We start from the raw sequence: 22,558 nt of genomic DNA, 5'->3' as shown, positions 1-22,558 counted from the left end.
AGAAGCAGTAAATTAATACATCCAGGTGGAAATGTATCTAAGCTACAATGCCTCCTGGAATGATACAGTTTACATGCCACCTCTTGCTCAGGGCTGTGCCTAAAAGCATAATCTAGCCCATAACAATTTTCTTGTTTGTCTGCAAAATCTGCATCAGGAAGGAGGTGGTGACTAGCAAGCTATTAATTGGTTACCTGGATTTCAAAAGCCTCCTCCAATCCTACATTTTTTGGGATCTAAAATGAGCTGGGTATAACTAAATATGAACTGAGAATGGGGCTTTGGTGAGTTCATTTTATAAATAGCTCTATCAGCCAAGGTGAAGATCTATGACTGGAAGTCTACAACAAATTTAAACTATGCCTCTAGTACCCCAAGGGTAAAAGGGTACTAACTCGTATTGTGCCATTAGTGTTATTTCTATACTTTGTTACTTCTATTTTACACTGGTGTGTTCTGTCCTCTTGCTCAGAATGTCATTCCCCATGTACTTGGATAAAATGTTAATTAACTGGTGTATGAGTTTCCCAAGGGACCAGAAAAATCTCTCATACAGATAAGCCAATTTTTATTGTAGGTAGGAGTGGGCTGGTCCATCTGTAGAGCAAAGTGTGTTTTGTGTATTAATGTGGTAGTTCTCCATTGTTTTTCAGGGGAAAGACAGGTTAGAGAAGTCTGAGCTGGAGGTCAGCAATAGGATGAATATGGGGCAGTTGGGGTAAATATCCCCCCACCCCCACAGCCCAGGGTGATTTGCAGACTTCAGAGAACTTGGATCCACATTAGCTGACATGTTTATATGTATGTGGGGACCTCCTAATAGGTGACTGAAGTAAAAGTTGCCACCATGATATCTCCCACAAGGGAGGCCATCTGCCTGGCCAATAGGTTTTGGGTAAGGGACTGGTGCACCAGATGCAGAATTTTGAACTGGATGAGGAATAGCTTAGTTTCCGTTCCTGAATCATGGAGATAATAGGCAACACACAGAACCAGCCCCTATTCTGAGGAGCATTTTCCTTTGTAAATGCCTTGTCATTACTAACTCTCTGTAGTGTAGCGGTGTCTTCTATAAACCTTTTTCCCCAGCATGTCTTTCTGGAGCTGGCCCTTTACATATGATAAAGTCAAGCAGCTGCAGTTCTATAGTGTTAATTTTGCAAGTGGCTTCTGTTTGCTACCTCTCCCTCTGTTCCAGCTGTTAAGTATTAACTCTTGTTATGTTTTCTCCTCATTCCTAGGAAGACGACATATGCAGAAGATTTGTTTCCATTGTCTCTCAGAAAATGTAGTTTTACAATCCCTTACCCAGTTCACATTTGGGGTAGTTTGGGGGCTGGGTAAATCAATTCTGGAGTAAATGTTCTGGGAGTGAGAAATAAGATGGTATGGAGGGATGTAATCAATAGGGCTTGAAGGGTGATGCTTGCTTCTGGAAGAGTAAAAATTGCTGTACAGAATGCGGCATACATCTTGTCTGCTATCTTGCCTTTAGTGATCAATATTATCAGACTAAATGTAAGGGGATATTAATGGGAGTTTTACTTCAACAAGATTACAGGAGTGGGCTTTAGTTAGGCTAACATTGGAGCATGTTCCTACAGGGAGTCTTCTACTGTGGGTTATGGGAAGGATAGCAAAACAATACAGAAATTGCCAGTGTCTATTTTAGCTTGCACGTGTCATAGGCATAGCTCTTACACTGCAACTTTTGTAATTCTCATTGTTTTGTTTATACTGCATAAGGAATTTATAATCTGCATGTCTGACTGGGAATACCATTTTTTTTTCATCTGAGTGCACTCCATTTTGACTTGCATACCTCTTGGGTGTATAATAAAGAGGATGCCAGTTGTGTGGAGAGGAAGAGGTTTGCTGAATCACAAAAGAGCACACGATCAGAAAATCTAATAATGTGCAACACTCTTTTAAACTAAACCCTGTGTGACCATCTGGAACTTTGAAAATGTTACCATAAACCACTGGGACAATTAATCATAATAGAACTTACTTTATATGCAGTTTTCTGAAATAACACGATTGCATAATTATTACAAGAGAAAATATGTTGGATGCGATTTGGGGTGGATTTTAAATAAAAAGCTGTTGTACTATTTTTCTATAGGTATAAAGACAACTATTCTTTGAGTTCTCTGGTGCTTCGTTCTGGTATGAGAAAACAAGCTGCTCAGTTGCTATAGCACCCCAATGGTATGTAAAGATGCATGGGTATAGCCTCAGTTATGGAGCTTTTTTGAAAGTGTAAGTTGTCATACAGTGAGGTAATGACATAATTTTAAAGCTGAAGATCCAGCTGTAGGAAGACAAGACCGCAGTTTATTTTATTTGTATGCGAGTATTGATTATAATGAATAATTAAGTTATTGAAATGTTTTTAAATTCAGAATATATTTCGGTGGGGGTGATGCTGACTGAATTGGATTTGTAATGGTGAAGGATGGTCTAGTGGATAGAGCGCTAGACTGGGTGTCAGGAATCCTTGGTTTAATTCCTGGCTTAGCCATAGATTTCCTGTTTGATCTTGGATATGTCTCTCAATGTACCCTGTGCCTAATACTTCCACCCCTTTTGGGGTAATTGCAGGATAAAATCCATTAAAGATTGTGAGGCACTCAAATATTATGGTGATGAGTGCTATATAAGTACTTAGATAGAGATTATGATCCAAAGTTACTGCTATTTGCTGGTTGTTCAGTGGTCTACCAATTTATAGAAGGAGTTGGGGGGGTATCAGTCTACTTCCTAGAGGGCAAGTGTCTAAATCACAAAACACCATTACATTTAGCACTGATTGGAAATCTCAGCAGAGAAACCAAGGACAAGGAGAAGGAATTCTGTGCCATTGGCCTGGATGATTCTAGAAAGGGTTGAGATACACAGACTGGGCCTTCATTGTTCTGCCCACGCTGGAACTATTCTGTAGATAAACAAAGATCATTAATCTCCTTTCATGAGCTCCAAATTCATTTTACAAAATTTTAAATTAATACTATTCAGAATAATAGATTCTCACCCATAAAACCTCCTTCTAGCCTTGTATTATAACTGGCTTTCCATGGTCAAATGCTTGACAATATTACATGCAAAATCTAGCATGAATGCAAACTTAAGGTCAAGATATCAAGCACTTTAAAATAAGGATTTTCAAAACCTACAAAATTAATTTGCCTATATTGTACCTCTTCCCTATTTTGATATAGATTTAAATAACAAATATTAAAATGTATATTTAATAAAGAAAATGGGCATAAAAAAACCCTACATTGTGCCAGAAACCTTAGCTTCTGGAATTCTGACACATGAGTAAATAATTTCTAAACCATCGTGTTGGATCATGTGTAGCTCTTAAATTTAATTTTCTTCCTTGTTTTTTTTAAGAAAAAAATCAATGGAGCCTAATCAAAAGAGTCTTAACTGAGATGCAATTAATTGAAGAGTTCTAAATTCAGTAGACCTTTACTGAGAGTGGCTGGCAGCTGGCTGTGGGTCTAACCCTGCACACACCTGCAGGCTGTAAAACCTCAGATAGCAGGGTGATACTATTGACAGAATCTATGGTCTGTAGCAGTTGCTGAGGCCTACCCACTACAGGTGCCCTTCACTCTTGCCAAAAATTGCTTGGAGTAGTTCTTTGCTTCAACTTCCACAGAGATATCCTGTGCAAAGTCTACTTACTCATGCAATGATCTGATTGAGAAGATACAATAATAATATTTATTGTATTACTTCATAAGACTCTCTGAAATAAACTTGATGTATGTGGCATCACTGTTTCTAGAATCTTATATTTAAATATATATTTTAACAATAAACCATAGTATATACATAAGCTCATTTACTGAAAGGCATCAGTCTAATAAAAGTCTGTTGTGTAAAATTCTGTTATTGTTACTGTGACAGGTTCCCCCTGGGTTGCCACCTGGAACTGGGGTACCACTGAGCCCTCTGACCCACCAGCCTGGGTTCCCTCTCACATTGTGCTGCTGTGATAAGCTGCAGACACACTCCCAGTCTTACAGTTCCACCAGCATACATACAAGTAGGGACACAACCAGCTGCAGTTACATGCAGGCTTTCTGATCAGCCACTGCATGGGGACCAACAATAGAGAGGCTACAGCCAAAATAACCCCCAGCTTTCCAGTTTAGGACCCCCTCTGGAGTATAAACTCAGAATTATACCATCTTGCGCTGCACAAGGAACTCGTAGAGTTTGCCCCACCCCCAGTGTGGAGAGGAATATGCAACAGCCTTTGCCCCTTGAGCTAAGATTTCAAGGCACTTCACTCCAAACTCGTTGGCTTAGATTAAAACAAAAACAAAGATTTTAAATGATTATAAAGCATAGCAAACAGATCAAAGCAGATTACCTAGCAAATAAACAAAACACAAACAAAGCTTAATCTACTAGATAAATTGGATATGAAATAGCAGATTCTCACCCTAACTGATGGTACAGGCAGACTTGTAGATTCTTAAGGTTCAAGCTGCATTAGCTTTACAGCTTGGGTTTCTTGGGTCTTCATACACAGGCTAGAAATCCCCTAAGTGTGTGTCTAGCACTTCCCCTAGTTCAGTCTTTGTTCATCAGGTGTTTCCAGGAGTCCTCTTGAGAAGAACAACAGATGTAACTCCCTGTCTTATATAGTTTTAGCATATGGCGGGAACCCTTTGTTTCAAAATTTGGTTCCTAGAGCAGTTTGTGGAAAAATACCGCCATCCCAAGATGGAGTACAGAATCGTATGACCTGGTCACATGTCCTTGTAGAGTCATAGCAGCCATTACCTACAGACTGTCTGGAGTGCTCTCAGGAAGGCTCACCAGGTGGGAGATTAGGCCTTAAGACAAGCTATTGTTTTCCCTAATGGTTCATTACCCTGAATAGGCCCTTCCCAACCAGCTATCTAGACTCAAAGCATCTTGTCTAGTGGCCATTACTCACGTGTAACTACATTTGAAGTACAGATAGATAGTGTTTATAACTTCAGATACAAAAATGATACATGCATACAAATAGGATAATCATATTCAGCAAATCATAACTTTTCCAATGATGAGTTACATGACTCATCTTCCCTAAAATACATCATAATTATGCTATAATCATATCATAATAAAATCACTGTGAAGAATATGGGGTGCAGTATCACACTTACTTTAAAGCAATCCAGTGTTTTTTTGTCTCCAAAACTTCTGGCTCCTGAAAATAATCTGAGAATGTTTGCCCAAAGTGAGGTTAGTAGGCCATTTGTATTCCAATCAGTAAAAGACAGAAGCCTAAGGTCATAGAAAATTTAGTTTTCATTCATATGTGAAGGTTAGAATGCAACATCTCAACTTTTTTTCTTTCATTTTTCTTTTTAACAAAAATCTGCTTAAATTTTTAAATAGATTCTCTAATAAGTCAAAAGATCTTCCCTGGTGAATTTCACCACCATTAAGGTTGCTCTTTACTGATGTTTCCCGTTCATTTCAGTGGAATGAAATAGCATCCCGTCTCTTACGTGATGGGTAAAAGCAGCAGTAAACTGAAACTGAACAGTGGTACAATCCACAAGGGAAGTTCTACTACAGGTTTATTGTATTCCCATCAGAAATCACACAAGTCTTTCAGAGTCTTACGTGTTTGTTTTTAAAGTTCCACAACATTTATATGACTAAAGGCACTTGTATATTTTACATTTTGTTGTTGCATGTAGACATTTTAAAGGTGAATGCAGAAATTTCAAGTAACTATTCTTTTTTTTTTTTTTTTTTTAATAAGGTCAGAGTAAGAAATATGAGTTAGTGGAGAGTAACTTTGGCATATTCTTAATTATGGTGACAGACTTTTGTATTGATTTGTATTGTATAGCAATTATTTTTGCTTTGAGTATATTTAAGTAATGATAAAATGCTATGTACCATAGTAGAAGGGGCAGTATGTTTTATTTCTTCACTTTCTTCTTCATTTCTTCAATGTATTTCTTCATTATACAAAACCAATTATTTATTTCAATCCTTGTATTTCTTAGAATTCTCTTTCCAATAAATAAACTTTTAACATGTTAGCTGTGTTTAAAACTCGCTCTTTTTATAGCTCTTAAGTGTATCAGCAACACATACGCACTGAAAACACTTCTCTCCTTTTCTTTGAAATGCAATTAGACATGCTTATATTTGTGATTCTATTGGGATTTTGTATTTTTCCAATTACCAAAGAGTTTTCCCATATTTGAATTTTTTTTCCTTTGACAGCCCAAGAGAATCTTTATAAAATAGCCAAGTGTTTAACTTTGAACTAGAATTCAAGGAAATAACTAATTGCGTGAAGGCAACGCATTCTTAATTTAGACACAATATTAAAAGGAGATTAAAAATTGTCAAAATAAACAAGAAAGGAAATAGCAACAGCAGTATCGGAAGCAAGTACACATTTTACTGTAGAGGTCTGCAATAGGAGTGTGGGATAGGGATAGAGAAAGGGACAACCTACTTTCATAGCTGTAAGTTATCAGAGGGTGATAGAAGGGGTGGAGAAGGGCACAGGCTTTCAAATTTACCTAAGTGATCTTTACACATTTACTATAGTTTATTTGTTGTCTAGCACTTAAAATTTGTCATTGAGTCTGCAATGGAAATACTCTTGTAATTGCCCGTATTATATGGATCATTGACCTTCAACAGCGGAACTGCTGAAGCAACTGTCCATTTATCTGGAAAATTACCACATGGCAAGTTCACATTAGACAGTTTTTTACAAGGGCCGCTCTAGCAAAGTGCCCATGTATTATTAGTTTCAGAGTAGCAGCCGTGTTAGTCTGTATTCGCAAAAAGAAAAGGAGTACTTGTGGCACCTTAGAGACTAACAAATTTATTAGAGCATAAGCTTTCGTGAGCTACAGCTCACTTCATCGGATGCATTTGGTGGAAAAAACAGAGGAGAGATTTATATACACACACACACAGAGAACATGAAACAATGGGTTTATCATACACACTGTAAGGAGAGTGATCACTTAAGATAAGCCATCACCAGCAGCAGTGGGGGGAAAGGAGGAAAACCTTTCATGGTGACAAGCAAGGTAGGCTAATTCCAGCAGTTAACAAGAATATCAGAGGAACAGTGGGGGGTGGGGTGGGAGGGAGAAATACCATGGGGAAATAGTTTTACTTTGTGTAATGACTCATCCATTCCCAGTCTCTATTCAAGCCTAAGTTAATTGTATCCAGTTTGCAAATTAATTCCAATTCAGCAGTCTCTCCTTGGAGTCTGTTTTTGAAGCTTTTTTGTTGAAGTATAGCCACTCTTAGGTCTGTGATCGAGTGACCAGAGAGATTGAAGTGTTCTCCAACTGGTTTTTGAATGTTATAATTCTTGACGTCTGATTTGTGTCCATTCATTCTTTTACGTAGAGACTGTCCAGTTTGGCCAATGTACATGGCAGAGGGGCATTGCTGGCACATGATGGCATATATCACGTTGGTAGATGCGCAGGTGAACGAGCCTCTGATAGTGTGGCTGATGTGATTAGGCCCTATGATGGAGTCCCCTGAATAGATATGTGGACAGAGTTGGCAACGGGCTTTGTTGCAAGGATAGGTTCCTGGGTTAGTGGTTCTGTTGTGTGGTGTGTGGTTGCTGGTGAGTATTTGCTTCAGATTGGGGGGCTGTCTGTAAGCAAGGACTGGTCTGTCTCCCAAGATCTGAGAGAGCGATGGCTCGTCCTTCAGGATAGGTTGTAGATCCTTGATGATGCGTTGGAGAGGTTTTAGTTGGGGGCTGAAGGTGATGGCTAGTGGCGTTCTGTTGTTTTCTTTGTTGGGCCTGTCCTGTAGTAGGTGACTTCTGGGTACTCTTCTGGCTCTGTCAATCTGTTTCTTCACTTCAGCAGGTGGGTATTGTAGTTGTAGGAATGCATGATAGAGATCTTGTAGGTGTTTGTCTCTGTCTGAGGGGTTGGAGCAAATGCGGTTATATCATAGCGCTTGGCTGTAGACAATAGATCGTGTGGTGTGATCTGGGTGAAAGCTGGAGGCATGTAGGTAGGAATAGCGGTCAGTAGGTTTCCGATACAGGGTGGTGTTTGTGACCATCGCTTATTAGCACCTTAGTGTCCAGGAAGTGGATCTCTTGTGTGGACTGGTCCAGGCTGAGGTTGATGGTGGGATGGAAATTGTTGAAATCATGGTGGAATTCCTCAAGAGCTTCTTTTCCATGGGTCCAGATGATGAAGATGTCATCAATGTAGCGCAAGTAGAGTAGGGGCATTAGGGGACGAGAGCTGAGGAAGCGTTGTTCTAAGTCAGCCATAAAAATGTTGGCATACTGTGGGGCCATGCGGGTACCCATCGCAGTGCCGCTGATTTGAAGGTATACATTGTCACCAAATGTGAAATAGTTATGGGTGAGGACAAAGTTCAGCCACCAGGTTAGCCGTGACAGTATCGGGGATACTGTTTCTGACGGCTTGTAGTCCATCTTTGTGTGGAATGTTGGTGTAGAGGGCTTCTACAACCTATCCTGAAGGACGACCCATCACTCTCACAGATCTTGGGAGACAGACCAGTCCTTGCTTACAGACAGCCCCCCGATCTGAAGCAAATACTCACCAGCAACCACACACCACACAACAGAATCACTAACCCAGGAACCTATCCTTGCAACAAAGCCCGTTGCCAACTCTGTCCACATATCTATTCAGGGGATACCATCATAGGGCCTAATCACATCAGCCACACTATCAGAGGCTCGTTCACCTGCGCATCTACCAATGTGATATATGCCATCATGTGCCAGCAATGCCCCTCTGCCATGTACATTGGCCAAACTGGACAGTCTCTACGTAAAAGAATGAATGGACACAAATCAGACGTCAAGAATTATAACATTCAAAAACCAGTTGGAGAACACTTCAATCTCTCTGGTCACTCGATCACAGACCTAAGAGTGGCTATACTTCAACAAAAAAGCTTCAAAAACAGACTCCAACGAGAGACTGCTGAATTGGAATTAATTTGCAAACTGGATACAATTAACTTAGGCTTGAATAGAGACTGGGAATGGATGAGTCATTACACAAAGTAAAACTATTTCCCCATGGTATTTCTCCCCCCCACCCCACCCCCCACTGTTCCTCTGATATTCTTGTTAACTGCTGGAATTAGCCTACCTTGCTTGTCACCATGAAAGGTTTTCCTCCTTTTCCCCCCCCTGCTGCTGGTGATGGCTTATTTTAAGTGATCACTCTCCTTTACAGTGTGTATGATAAACCCATTGTTTCATGTTCTCTGTGTGTGTGTGTGTGTGTGTGTGTGTATATAAATCTCTCCTGTTTTTTCCACCAAATGCATCCGATGAAGTGAGCTGTAGCTCACGAAAGCTTATGCTCTAATAAATTTGTTAGTCTCTAAGGTGCCACAAGTACTCCTTTTCTTCATGTATTATTAGATACAGGACCACACAAATCTCTTTGCATTTGGTTATCAGCTGTACCTGTAATTACTAAATATAAAAGAGAAAAGGCACCAGACTACCAACTTGCCTTGTCAGCAATTTTTATGTAGTTATATTTTCTGTTTCACATAATTAATTATGATAAAGAACTTGTAAAAACATAGCCCTTTTTAGCATTGAAGTAAAAAAAAATACTGAACATTATTACAAGAAAATATACACACCAAAGTTACAATTCAATAGAAAGGTTAAAAAGATGAGCTAGGGATAACTTGTTTCTGCTCTACTTTATATTGCCTGAAATATATTGGAAACAATATTTTAGACATTTAACTTCTATAAAACAGCAGAAAGTGTTTGTTGGGCTTGAAAGTAGAAATCTAGACAGCATTTTTGGGGAATAAAGCATTGAGAAAATGACAGCAAAAACAGTAATTATTGACTAAGGATTATACTTACCTGTAGTATAATCTCTCCAAAGCAGATGTGAACAATAACAATGAGACTTTTCTATATGGTATGGCTGTAACAGAAAAATGTAGGCGCTCATCTGCAGACCTGATATGACAGGAGATAAACATTGGCACTAGAGTGTGTGACATTCTTTACAGTTGTGTCAGGGTGCTATAGATAGCAATCTTCATGGGACAGTTTACTTAAAATACAGCATATGTTAGCAACAGTGATCACGTGCTGATGCGTATGTTTGCATATGTGACTTGTTTTAGCCTTATGAGCAGTCTTCATATCATAGTTACAAAAGCTATATGAATAGAAATCTACTTAAAATGTAGATGAGATTATTTATTATGGTAATCTGCATTACTATGTTATCAAGACTGGATTTCTTTCTAAATGAAATGCTCTATTTACGCAGAAATAACTGGGTAAAATCCTATGCTGTGAGTTGTGCAGGAGTTCAGACTAGATGTTCACACTAGTTCCCTTTCACAAATTTTAAGGCAAGAATCAGTTAAACATAAAAGGCTTCAGTCAATTCTTCTAATATTAACAGCCTGGTTTTTGCAACTAAAAGAGCATGAAGTGCATTCCTGGCTAGGGCCCTGATTTTGCAAATGTGGCCAACCAGTATGAAGCGAGCCTTGTGCGTAGGCAGATTCCTACTGCCGTCCGTGAGACTCTTGCTAGCACAGACCAGGTATCCATGTGACCTCACATGGAAAAACTTATTTAAATCAAAATCCTATGAGTGCACCCACTTAATTTGGAATCTGAGCTCTTGAGTGTAGATTATAGATTAGGAAGGTGCCCAGGATAAAGACCCAGACACCTAAAGATTTCCTAAGGAGCTGATGGACCTGCTCTCTGAAGTTCACCAAACTCACTGGTTTGGAAGTCTTCAATATCCACATGGGCAATGCCTTTAAGAGGACAGACCAAAACATAAAAAACTCCGTTTTATGTTTCTCACTGGCCATCTCTATCCAGCTCCACCTATGGAGCCAGCCATACCCCAGATTGAATCCGTGGACTGGATGTGGATGTAAGAAATGCAAGGGCCACTCCTTCTCCCCCCCCCCACTTGCCTGCTCAGACCAGGAAATAAAAAACAACTCCATTGCAAGGCAAGAAGAAACCACTCTGGCTGACCTCCCAGAAACTCCTGGACTTTACCACGTTCCAAAACTTAATTATAGAAAACTCCATCCAACTAAAAGACCAAGCAATAGAATGACTGACGCCTGGTCTATACTAAAAAATTAGGTCGGTTTAACTCAGGGGTATGAAAAAATCTACTCTCCTGAGTGGCGTTGTTACGACAACCTAAGCCACCATGTAGATGGCGCTAGGTCAACAGAAGAATTCTTCCATTGATCTTGTGAGGTGGATTACTTCTGGCAACTGGAGAACCCTTCCCATTGGCATAACTAGTGTCTACACTGAAGCACTGCAGCGGCACAGCTGTACCACTGTAGTATTGACATACCTGAGGCACTGCAAAGTCCCTGACTGTTGCTATATATGGTCTAGCAACAATGTAATCTGTTGTTTCAGAGTAGCAGCCGTGTTAGTCTGTATTCGCAAAAAGAAAAGGAGTACTTGTGGCACTTTAGAGACTAACAAATTTATTAGAGCATAAGCTTTTGTGCATCCGATGAAGTGAGCTGTAGCTCACGAAAGCTTATGCTCTAATAAATTTGTTAGTCTCTAAGGTGCCACAAGTACTCCTTTTCTTTTTGCGAATGTAATCTGTGACACTCCATTGCCTATGCAGACTACTGTGGTTCTCAGATTATCTCAGATGAGGGGAAAGCAGGGAAACAATCTGGAGCACTGGTAACAGAAAACATAGTCCGTTGCAGACAGAGTCAGACTCAAAGGAGAGTTGACCTGTCCTAGGCCACAAAAGTAGCAATGCCATGCCCCAAAGAACTTTTCTGAACCATAAAATGGCTTTGTAAACTCAGATCAATGGGAGGAAGTGTGTGAGCGTCAGAGACTGGGCTTTCATAAGAACTAGGCCAAGGCTATGGAACTCACTCCTGCAAAAGATCAGAATGATCTTGGAATTAATTTCAGACCAAATGCAAAAATAATTCCGTCTTAACTTTCCTCCAATTTTTTCATACGTAAAGACACAGAATAAGGACCCACACAGTGCATAAGCAAGTGGGGGAAAAAAAAACAAACACCAAACTCCCAGTAATAACACACCAAAAAACAACTTCTGAATTAAGGTATTTCTTACAGGCTGGGAAGGGACACATACACAGAAATTATTATTGTTCTATTTTTAAATTACTGAGAGGCATTCCAGATACTAGTGGGGCTATATATATATATATTTATAAGTGTGTGTGTGTGTGTGTATATATTTATAAGTGTGTGTGTGTGTGTGTGTGTGTGTATCTATATCTATCTATAAAAATTTAGATAGAAAAAAGCAAGACTATATTATTTTTCCTTTTGAAATGATTTTTAATGTAATATACATGTAATCTCTGATTTAGTACACAAATATATTATAGGTATTACATAGTGAGTGCTTCAGATATAATATATTATGTGATGGGGCAAGGCCAGATGACTATAGAAAAGTAATCTTATTGGGATCCGGGAAGTGGGCGGGTGAAGCCCATCCACCGCTAAAGGATCCCCCCCAGCCTAAAAGGGGGATCCACAGGACCTAGATGCCCAAAAAATTCCAGGGGACAACTAATAAAATAACAGGGATAGGAGTGCGGTCAAAGGGTCAAACGAAGGGAACCAGATGGGGACACTGAGCAGAGAACCCCGGACAGCGCCCACTGCTCCTCAAAGGCGTCAAGGGAGTCAAAGGACACCGCCCAGAGGAACTCTGCCAGGATACGTGAACGGACCGAGGATCGGAAATAGGCCCCACAGTCACAGGAGACTCCATCGGCCAACCTCCTCACTCTGGTTTTGTAGATGGCCATTTTAGCTAGGGCCAGGAGGAGGTTGACCAGGAGATCCCGTGACTTTGTGGGGCCACGGATAGGGAGTGCATAAATGAGAAGGTGAGGGGAGAAGTGCAATCAAAAACGTAATAAAATATTGGTGAGGAGCCGGAATAGGGGTTGCAGCCTGGCACACTCCAGATACACATGTGCCAGGGTATCCCTCACGCCGTAAAATGGGCAGGTGTCTGGGATTGAAGTGAACCGCGCCAAGTACACGCCTGTGCTCACGGCTCCGTGAAGGAGCCGCCAACTGACATCCCCGGCGGGCCTTGGGACTAAGGTGGAATATAGGCTGGCCCACCGGGGCTCCTCACCCTCCAAAGGTGGCAGGAGGTCCCGCCATTTTGTATCAGGGCGGGACACGAGGGTGTGGGCATGAAGGGTGTGGAGTACGAGTGTGTAGAGATGTTTTCTTGGCGCGGTTTGAAAGCAGACCGGCTGCATCTCGTGCAGCCGGCTTCTAGTGAAGGGGTGAAGGGGTCGGTTGGGTCCACGGGGCAGGGGTCCAATTAAAAGGTCCGGCGGGCCTGGGGTAGCGGGTGGGCGGGGTGTGCCCTCGTGCAGGACCCGGTTGAGATAAACCCGAGCAGCGGGCGGCAAAGCGGCCTTCACCTCCTGAAGTATGTGCCGGGGAGTACAAGGTCTGGAAAGCCCCATGCGCTGAGCAAAGGTTAGGGGATCCAGCCAGTCTCCCCGGTCATAGTCCAGGAGGTCTCCAACTCTTGTGACCTCTGCCAGGACCAACCTCTGGCGCACCGAGCGGGACTCTGCCACCTGCACATGGAGCTGGGGGTTGTGTAGCAGGGGCTCCGCGAGGAGATCTGCCCCCTCGGTGGCCGCCACGGACCTGGTCGTTGTAAAGAGTTTCCAGGTCCGGAGGAGGTCCTGGTAGAAGACCGGCAGCCCGGAGAGGTCTCGCGGAAGACCTCTTGGATGGAGATAAAGGAGCTGCCGGTCGTATCGGAGTCCTCGGAAGCGGCGCAGGAAGGCGTGCGCCAGTATGCTCCACGCCGGACTACCTGCACCATAAAGGAGCCTCTGCAGGGTCTGGAGGCGGAAGACATGGACCTGAGCGAGCAGACATTTTAGGCCCTGCCCTCCCTCCTCCAGAGGTAGATGGAGAACCCCTGCAGGGACCCAGTGCAGTCCTGACCAAAAGAACTCCAGAATCGATGTCTGGAGGTTGGCCAGGAAACCCGGGGCCGGGACCAGGGTGTTGAGCCGGTACCAGAGCATGGACAGGACTAGTTGATTAAGCACTAGCGCTCTCCCTCGAAGGGAGAGGCACCGGAGTAGTCCTGTCCATTTCCAGAGCCGCTTTATCACCCCGCCCTCTAAATTCTGCCAGTTCTCCGGCGGAGAGGGATGCGTGGCAGAAATGTAAACGCCCAGATAGAGCAGCGGACCCATGCTCCACCGGATGGCCTGAAGCGTGGGTGGGAGGGAGCTCGCCTGCAGCCAGTCCCCTACCACCAAGCCAGAGCTCTTGACCCAGTTGACCCGCACAGAGGAGGCGGCTGAATAGATGGCCTGGCAAGCCTCCACCCGCACCAAATCGCCCGGGTCCTGGACCACGAGGAGCACGTCATCAGCGTATGCCGACAGGACCAGCCGCAGCTCTGGCTACCGCAGCTCCAACCCTGTCAACATCCTTCAGAGGAGACAGAGGAAGGGCTCGATCGCCAGAGCATACAGCTGGCCTGAGAGGGGGCACCCCTGCCATACTCCTCGCCCGAAGCTGACCGGTTCGGTCAGGGTCCAGTTGAGCCTTACCAGACACTCTGCGGAAGCGTACAGCACCCGGAGAAAATTCACAAACCTGGGTCCGAATCCAAACGCCTGCAGAGTGCTCAGGAGATACCCGTGATCCACCCTGTCAAACGCCTTCTCCTGATCTAAGGACAGGAGGGCGAACGACAGACCATCCCTACACCCAAGTTCCAATAGGTCCCGGACCAGATATAGGTTGTCGAAGATGCTGCGGCCCGGGACGGTGTAGGTCTGGTCTGGGTGGACCACGTCCGCCAGCATGGACCCTAGCCGCAGGGAGATGGCTTTTGCCACGATTTTGTAGTCCGTGCTGAGGAGCGAGACGGGACGCCAATTTTGTAAATGGCGGAGGTCCCCCTTCTTCGGCAATAAGGCAAGCATGGTTCACCTGCTCGAAAGAGGGAGGACCCCGCTCTGCAAAGACTCGGCCCAGACAATGACTAGGTCTGGGCCCAGGACGTCCCAGAACACGCGGTAGAACTCCACGGTCAGCCCGTCCATGCCCGGAGATTTATTGGTGGGTATGCGATGGAGGGCTTCCGAGAACTCGGCCAGAATGAGAGGCAGCTCTAGCCGGTCTCGGTCGCCCATGCTGACCGTCGGGAGCTCTTCCCAAAGCACTCTGCAAGCGTTAGGATCGGTCGGATCCGGGGAGAAAAGGCTTGCATAGAAGGCTCTCGCACATCTCCACCGGATCCGTGAGGGGGCTGCCATCTTCTGCCAGTAGGCACATGATATGTTCTTAGCCCCCCTCTTTTTCTCCAGGGCGTAGAAGAAGCGGGAGCCACAATCCGTCTCCCGAAGGAGACGGATGCAGGATCGAACAAAGGCACCCCGGGCCCAATGGTCCTCGAGAGTCCGGAGCTCCTCTCGCTTCTCCCGGCACGCTCTGCAGAGGGGTGGATCCTCCAGGGCTGGCGGCCAGACGCCTCTCCAGCTCTAAGACCTCCCGTTCCAACTGCTCTATCGCCGCACTCCTCCGTCGGCTGGTGCCCCGGGTGTAGGCACGGCAGAAGAGCCGGGCGCGCACCTTCCCTAAGTCCCACCACCGCCGCGCCGAGGGAAAGGCACGCCGCTGCCCTCGCCAGGCCAGCCAGAACTCCCGGAAGGATGCCACGAAGCCCGCATCCTCCAGCAAGCTGTTGTTAAAATGCCAATAGGCCAGCCCCGGCCTCTCCGTGCAGAGGGAGGCTGTCACGATGGCTATGTGATGGTCAGAAAATGGGGCCAGCCGGATGCTGGAGGAGTGGGCTCGTGAAAGATGAAAGCGTGATAAATAAATGCGGTCCAACCGGGAGTGGCGCGACCGATGGGCCTCCACCCGGAAAAAGGTGAACGTGGAAGTGTCATCCGGGTGGTGGTCGCACCAGACGTCCACCAGGGAGTGGTGTTCGACTATCTCCTGGAGGACGGCGACGGCGGCCAGGCTCTGCTCGGTCCCCGAGCGGTCCCGCTCCTCAAGGGTGATGTTAAAGTCCCCTCCCAGGACCAGGCACTCCTGAGGATCCAAGGTGCCGAGGAAGGCGGATGCCTGCTGATAGAATTGCAGCCGCTCCAGGCTCGCTGCTGGGGCATAGGGAGTGGCTTGGAGTTGACAAGGTTGATTACGAGCCCCTTCATGTGGACCCGGAGGTGCAGCAGGTGACCTGGCACAGCCTCGGCGACCCCCAGCACCTCGGGCCGTAGGTCGGGGGAGAACAGGGTCACCACTCCAGCCGTACGAACTGTGAGGTGGCTAAAGTAGACCCTGTGCGCCCAATCCAGCCGCCAGCTGTCTTCGGCGGTCGGATCCGTATGGGTCTCCTGCAGGAAAACCACAGAGTACCTCCCCTCTCGAAGGAAGGAGAGCATCTGGGACCTGCGGAGACCCATCCTACAGCCACGGGTGTTCAATGTTGCGATGGTAAAGGGTGCCATGAGGAGGGCTGGGGGGGATCCTCGCTGGCAGGGATGCTCGTGGCTCCCGGCAGGCCGCGCAGCCGTCCGTGACCCACCCCGTAGGTAAGTAAGGAGTCACGGAAGTGGCGGACCCGCTGGTAGGCCGCGGCGCCCTGCTTCCCGGTCCTTTTACCCTCCCCCATGAGGGCCCTTGCGGCCCGGAGGATTTGATTAAAGTCCCCCCATCGCTGGAGGGCAAGCTGGACTTTGTTGCGGGAGCCACGGACGTCTTCTAGGAACTCCCGCAACTCCTCTCGCAGTGCATGGGGGGCTGGGGTTATGGTCTGGTTACTCCGCGACGGGGCCCTTGGTACAGCCCAGTGGCCCACCGAGACGGGCAGACAGGGTGCGGACCCCCAACAGGGCTCCTGATGGGTTGACCTGAATGCTGGGGCGATAGGGGTCGGCGGAGGGAGGATAGCAGCCCCTGGTGGGTCGGGACGGGTAAACACAAAAGCCACTCCCTGGGAATCATCTGTTGGAAAGGGGAAGGAGACAGTCCCAGGGGTGGCAATAATATCTCGGGAGGTGGCCGGGATAAGGGCAGGGACAGGGGTAGAGGTGAGAGTCTGGTTTGGGAGAGGGCTCTCACTGATGCCGGGCGCAAACTCTCTGGTGGATTTGGCAGCCACGGCATCAGGAGGTGGACTTTCTTCTGTAGGGTCCTCTCCCGGAAAGGAGGTCGAATGCTCCTCACCAGCAAGGGATGCCCCTGGTGGCTCAGGTTCCAGCCGCGTGGCACTGGCTGTCACCTCAACTGGCTCGGCGGCTCTCAGCGGGGTGCCCTCTGCAGCCGGGTTGATGGAGGAGTCCAGGGGCTCCTCGGAGGTGGGAGCAGAAGCAACGGTTAGGGGGAGGGAACATGGGGAAAGGGGGGCTGGAGTGAAGTCGCCCAGATCGAGACCCGCTGGCATAAGATCGTCCTCCCCCTGGGTGACCGGGGTCAGACCCAGGGCCTCGATCTCCTCATATATAGACGGGAAATTGTTTTCCGCTACTCCGGGATTCTCCCCGCCGGCACCTGACGCGACGGTTACTTCGGGGCACACTGGGGTTTCAGATGGTGCCTCGGGGGTCTTGGAGGGGAGGGACTCCCGTGGAGGGGAGATACTGCCTTCCAGTGCTGCCATGTCTTCCCCAGCCGGCTCTGGTTGATGGAACACACCCATGGGTAGAGCGGAAGGCTGGGCATCAGTGCCTCCCTTCCTGGTCTTCCGGGGGGCCTCCGCGTCAGATGGGAGGAGCGGAGCTCGAGCCTTTCACTTGCCCCGCTTCCCCTAGACTAGGGCCCAGCCCTCCATGGCATCATCCAGGGGCTGGCTAGCAGGGGTTGTGTCAGGGAGCAGAGGCGATGGCTCAGGGACTCGAGGGGGTAACGGTGGGGCAGCACAAGGAAGGGAAGATTCCCCTTGGGGCGGGCCCTCTCCCATGCTTGGCGGTGTCCCTGCCGCACCCTCCTCCACAGGCCCCGCCAGATTGCAAACAGCGGGGCGGGGTTCTCCCGCTCGTCTGGGCATAGTTGGGGAGGTGCCTCTTGGGCCAGAGTGGGAGTAATGGAGGACTGGGAAGGAGGAGGGGCGGTTTCGGGCGCCGGGCAGCCAGGGGTGTCGGCGATGACGGGGCCGGTGCCCTGCCAGGGCTCGGAGGTCCCGGATGCCCCTCCTTCCCGGGCCAGGGGGCAGTCCCTCTGGACGTGCCCCATCGCCTGGCAGAGGTAGCACCGGGCCTCCACTGTGGAGTAATGCACCCGGTAACGTCCCCCGGTAGGGGACTAGGAAGGACCCCTCCAGTGCCTCTCCATCACGCGCCGCCGGCGGCAGTTGAAGCTGCACTTGCCGGCGGAACGAGAGGACGTGACGGAGGGCGGGGTCTTTGCAGCCCAACGGGAGAGGGCTGATGACAGAGATGGGCTTCCCCAAGGTAGAAAGAGCGGGTAACAGAGTGGCATTAGGGAGAAAGGGAGGGACGGAGGTCAGGACCAGGCGGACGCCCAGGTCCTCTAGCGGCTCTAGGGGGACAAAAACGCCCCCTACCGCCAGGCCCTTCTCCACCGCCTCCTGGGCGGCGGCTTCCGATGTTAAGAAGAAGACGACCTTGCCATACATTTTGGAGGCTGCCACAATGGCCGTGGGCCCCACCACCCTCGCCAATGCCCGCACATAGGTCTCCACGTGGGGTGAGGCGGGCACCAGGAGGCAACAAACGCCATGCTTCCTGGTCATGGTGCGAAAGGAGCCCCGGCCGCTATAGATGGTAGCGGAGGCGGTGGGCTGGAGAAATGACGTAGTGGCAGGCACGGGGGCTGCCGCCACCTGGGCGTATGCTCTGGGGGCCGGGGGAGGGACACCTGCAGAGCTGGTGGAGGGAACAGCGGGGAGGGGCGCCCTAGCTGGAGATGGGGCCGGGGCATTGGGGGCAGCCCCTGCCATGGAGGGCCTGGTCTTCTTAGCGGGGCCCTACCCCTTCTTCTTCCCCTGGCCCTTCCCGCCGGCTGGGGGGGCTCCCCCTGAATCTGAGGGGGGGAGAGACGTGGCAGCAGTGGAGGTCACCCCGGTGCCCGTCGCTGCTGGTGCCCCAGCGGGGGCGATGGCAGATGGTTCGGCAGCGGAGGTAGAAGCTTGGGGGGGTGACGGAGGGATAGGCGGGGGAGGGGGAACTCGGGCTACTGGAGGGGTCCCACCCGTCTCATCCCCCGCCATCATGAGCAAGGAGGAAAGGGGGGACACCGAAAGGAGGAGGGGAGAGGGGAAGCAGGTCGACCACTCCTCCCCGCTAGGCTGCAGGCAGGGGAGGAGGGCGCCAAAAGGGGTGGGCTGGACGGGGGGCAATCAGGGGTTAGGGGTCAGTCACCGACACAAGGTGGAATTCCGGCTCCTCTTGGTGCACTAGGGGAGGGGGGGATACAACAACATTGAGGGTGCAGTGAAGAGGGTTGTAACTAAAATGGGGAATTGCACAAGCGCATGGGAGGGGGCATGGGCACATGGAGCGAGGGGCTAAGCGGTCTGGGGGTAGAACAGGGAAACCAAGGGGCTAGCTTCAGAGGCTGGGGTGGGGCAAACAAACAAAGGCTGCAGAAGGAAATGGGCAGGGCAGGCAACCAAACTGAAGCTAGTAAGGGGGGCTGGGGCAAAAGGGGAGGCAAAGCACACTCTTATTGTTCTACTTTGTATGGTTCCTGTAAGGAAACTGAACTTGAATAGTACAAAAGTTCCTAGATTAACAGAAGTTAAAAATGGAGAAGACTTACTGGATCAACCGGTCCAAAACCCTGCCAATACAGGATTGTTTCATCCAGAATACTTTCTAGTATTTGTCCAGTTTTAAAAGTACCAGTGATTGAGGGCTCACCACTTACCTTGAGAGACGTTTCTATAGCTGAATACATCTCCTCAACAGGAACTTCTTCCTGCTATTCAGCCAGATTTTTACTTTATTCCTTTTATCCCATTACTCTTAGTGTATCACACTGAAAAAAACAAACAAACCCATCCTCTACTTTTATGGTCTTCAGACCTTTAAATTTTTGCATACTGTAACCAAGTCATGTTGTGTTTGACAGATGTTAGTCATGTCACTTAATGTTAGTCATGTCACTGTTGTAAGGTGCTCTGATAATACAGTGATGAGACTGGTATCAATCAATAGGGGTTTTTTTTCTGCTCAGGATTTTGCTTTTTGGCAAAAAATAAAAAACAGAGATTTGGGTCAACAATTTAAAAAAAATGTTTCGTAAATGCTGCTGCAGCAGTGCCTCATAGGGGTTGCTGTTCAGGTTCCTCATACCTCCCTTCTCCTCTGTGGACCAGGCTCACTAGCTAGACTACATCTCCCATTGTGCACCAGGGCGCCTCTCTTATTGAGCAATCACCATGCATTATGGGAGTCCCAGGTTATTTTACATCCTGGGAGATGTAGTCTGAATGGGGAACCTAGCTGACTGAGAATGAGGGCATGAGGCTCCCAACCACAACTCCCATAGGAACCACAGCAGCATTTCCAAATCAAGACAGTTTTGGATTTGGATAAAATTTTTAGGTTTTTGAAGTGTTCACTTTTTCAACAATAAGTTAAATTTTCCACAGAACGCAGACATTTTTCATGAAAATCTTTAGTCCAAAACCCAATTTTCTGTCAAAAATATTTTAATCAGAAACTTTTCAACCACAACTATTCAGAATTTATATAGAATAGAATGTCCCTTTATCACTTAGCTAACTTTTCTATAATTAGCTCTTTTAATCTTTCCTGTAAGTAAATGCTTCCGGCATAATTTTTGTTACTCTTCTTTCAGTTCCCATGAACTTATCTATTATCCTGTTAATTAGAATTAGGTGTAGAGAAGTGGTGGAAATTCAGCTATTTATTGGGGGAGGCAAATTCCAGTCCTCTTGCCCTCCAGCCCCCTAGTAGGGACCTCATTCCAGTCCCTGCTTGTTCCACTCCACTCTCCCCCAAAGGGACTCTAGGTCTCTCTCACCCATGCAGTGCATGAGCTGGTGCTACCAAGAGTAGAGTTCTCAGAGGACTCCTCTGTGCTCCATCCCATAGGAACAGACTCCTCCTGCAGCAGGTTACACCAGCATTTGGTCTGGCCACCCCTCCAACTGTGCAGAGGGCCAACTGGGTAAAATTTCAGTGGTGTTGTGACCACACAGCCAGAGCTATGTTCTAGCAGCAGCAGTACTGATTTAGTATGGGACCACTGCTTAAAAGGGGTCAGATCATGGTCCCCTCAGCTCTGGATGAAATTTGAGCAAGTGCAAAAACTTGGAGGGGACAGAGGGGTGATTGCACCCCTCCCTCCCATCCCTTAATTGGTGCCACTGGTGCAGAGCTACACAGAGAGGGCCTATTATCTCCTTTCCCCACTGACCTGGCTTCTGTTTATGCAACTCATCATTGGCATTGGCTTTTTTTATGCTGCCATATCATATGGGATGCTCAAGTTTATTATACTGTCCACTATTACCCCTCGGTCTCTTTCAGCATTACCACTTCCTAAGATTTTCCTTCCCATTGTTTTAGGTGTTTTTTTCTCTGCTGTATTAGTTGCATGAAATTCAACCTGGAAAAAATTCAGCTAATCTTTCCTAGGTCCTCTGATATTATTCCTCCATGTTCCAGATATATTGCATTCAAATTTGAATGAAAAAGGAATGAGGTATTTTAAGTGTTATGAGGGAGATTTTGTCCCTAGAAAACAACTAGGTTGTATGGGAAGTCTGTAGGGTGAAATAAGATGCAGAGAATTCTGTGTAGGGCATGGAGTAACACTAGGCAAGCTCTGTTGTTGCTTTTGCAACTTTCAGGTGATTCCCCTCTATGGGACCAATTCAAAGCAAATCAAAGTGGAAAGACTTTCACTAGTTTCAATGAGATGAGGCTGATGGAGCTGAGTAGTTGCAACCTCCCTCTTTTCTTACCCCAAATCTTTCCTCCATAGTGTTATGTTGGGATCTCCTGGGGAACTAGGGGAACTATGCTGTGCAGACCTCCTGCATGGGCACTCCAAATCCTGCTTCCTATGAACAGTGAGGAAACATCAACTCCACTTCATCCAGAATCTTCTGCACTTATGGAAGTAGAGCAGGATTTGCCCTTTAGCGTGCACAGGTCAATGAAGATTTACACTCCTATTTTACACACACACACACACACACACATACACACAATAGCCAGGCTAACAGTGTTCTTTTACCTAAATAGTGTGCATCTTTCTGCATTACCCCATATCATTGTGGGGTTGATCCAGGATGAATCATAGCATGACTTAACGCTGACATTTGTATCTTCCCTATTTTGATATTACATGGCTGTGATGTCATTGTCAATGACACTGGTAGAATTATGTTGACATAATATATTTTTAAAATACAGTGCTTGTCTTTGAGATTACATGGAAAACTGCAATTTTATATATAAATGTGTAATCTCTAAATATTTGCAT

At 46.9% G+C, this 22,558-nt stretch overlaps 1 protein-coding gene across 1 annotated transcript in view; it reads right to left on the bottom strand.

Annotated features, from left to right (window-relative positions):
- Positions 1–1,563: 1,563 nt before the first annotated feature.
- Positions 1,564–22,558, bottom strand: part of LOC119859291 — a 62,696-nt gene continuing 41,701 nt past the window's right edge. The window contains exons 6-8 of the mRNA XM_043518932.1: positions 9,917–10,015; positions 5,178–5,232; positions 1,564–3,708 (exon numbers count right to left, since the gene is read on the bottom strand). Of these exons, the coding sequence (XP_043374867.1) occupies positions 3,697–3,708; positions 5,178–5,232; positions 9,917–10,015 (166 nt within the window). The 3' untranslated portion in view covers positions 1,564–3,696. The remainder of the gene's footprint in view (positions 3,709–5,177; positions 5,233–9,916; positions 10,016–22,558) is intronic.

Source organism: Dermochelys coriacea, chromosome 7 (genome assembly GCF_009764565.3).
Source record: "Dermochelys coriacea isolate rDerCor1 chromosome 7, rDerCor1.pri.v4, whole genome shotgun sequence".
NCBI lineage: Eukaryota > Metazoa > Chordata > Testudines > Dermochelyidae > Dermochelys > Dermochelys coriacea.
Note: the sequence above shows the minus strand (reverse complement) of the source record. Positions and strands in the feature narration are given on the sequence as shown.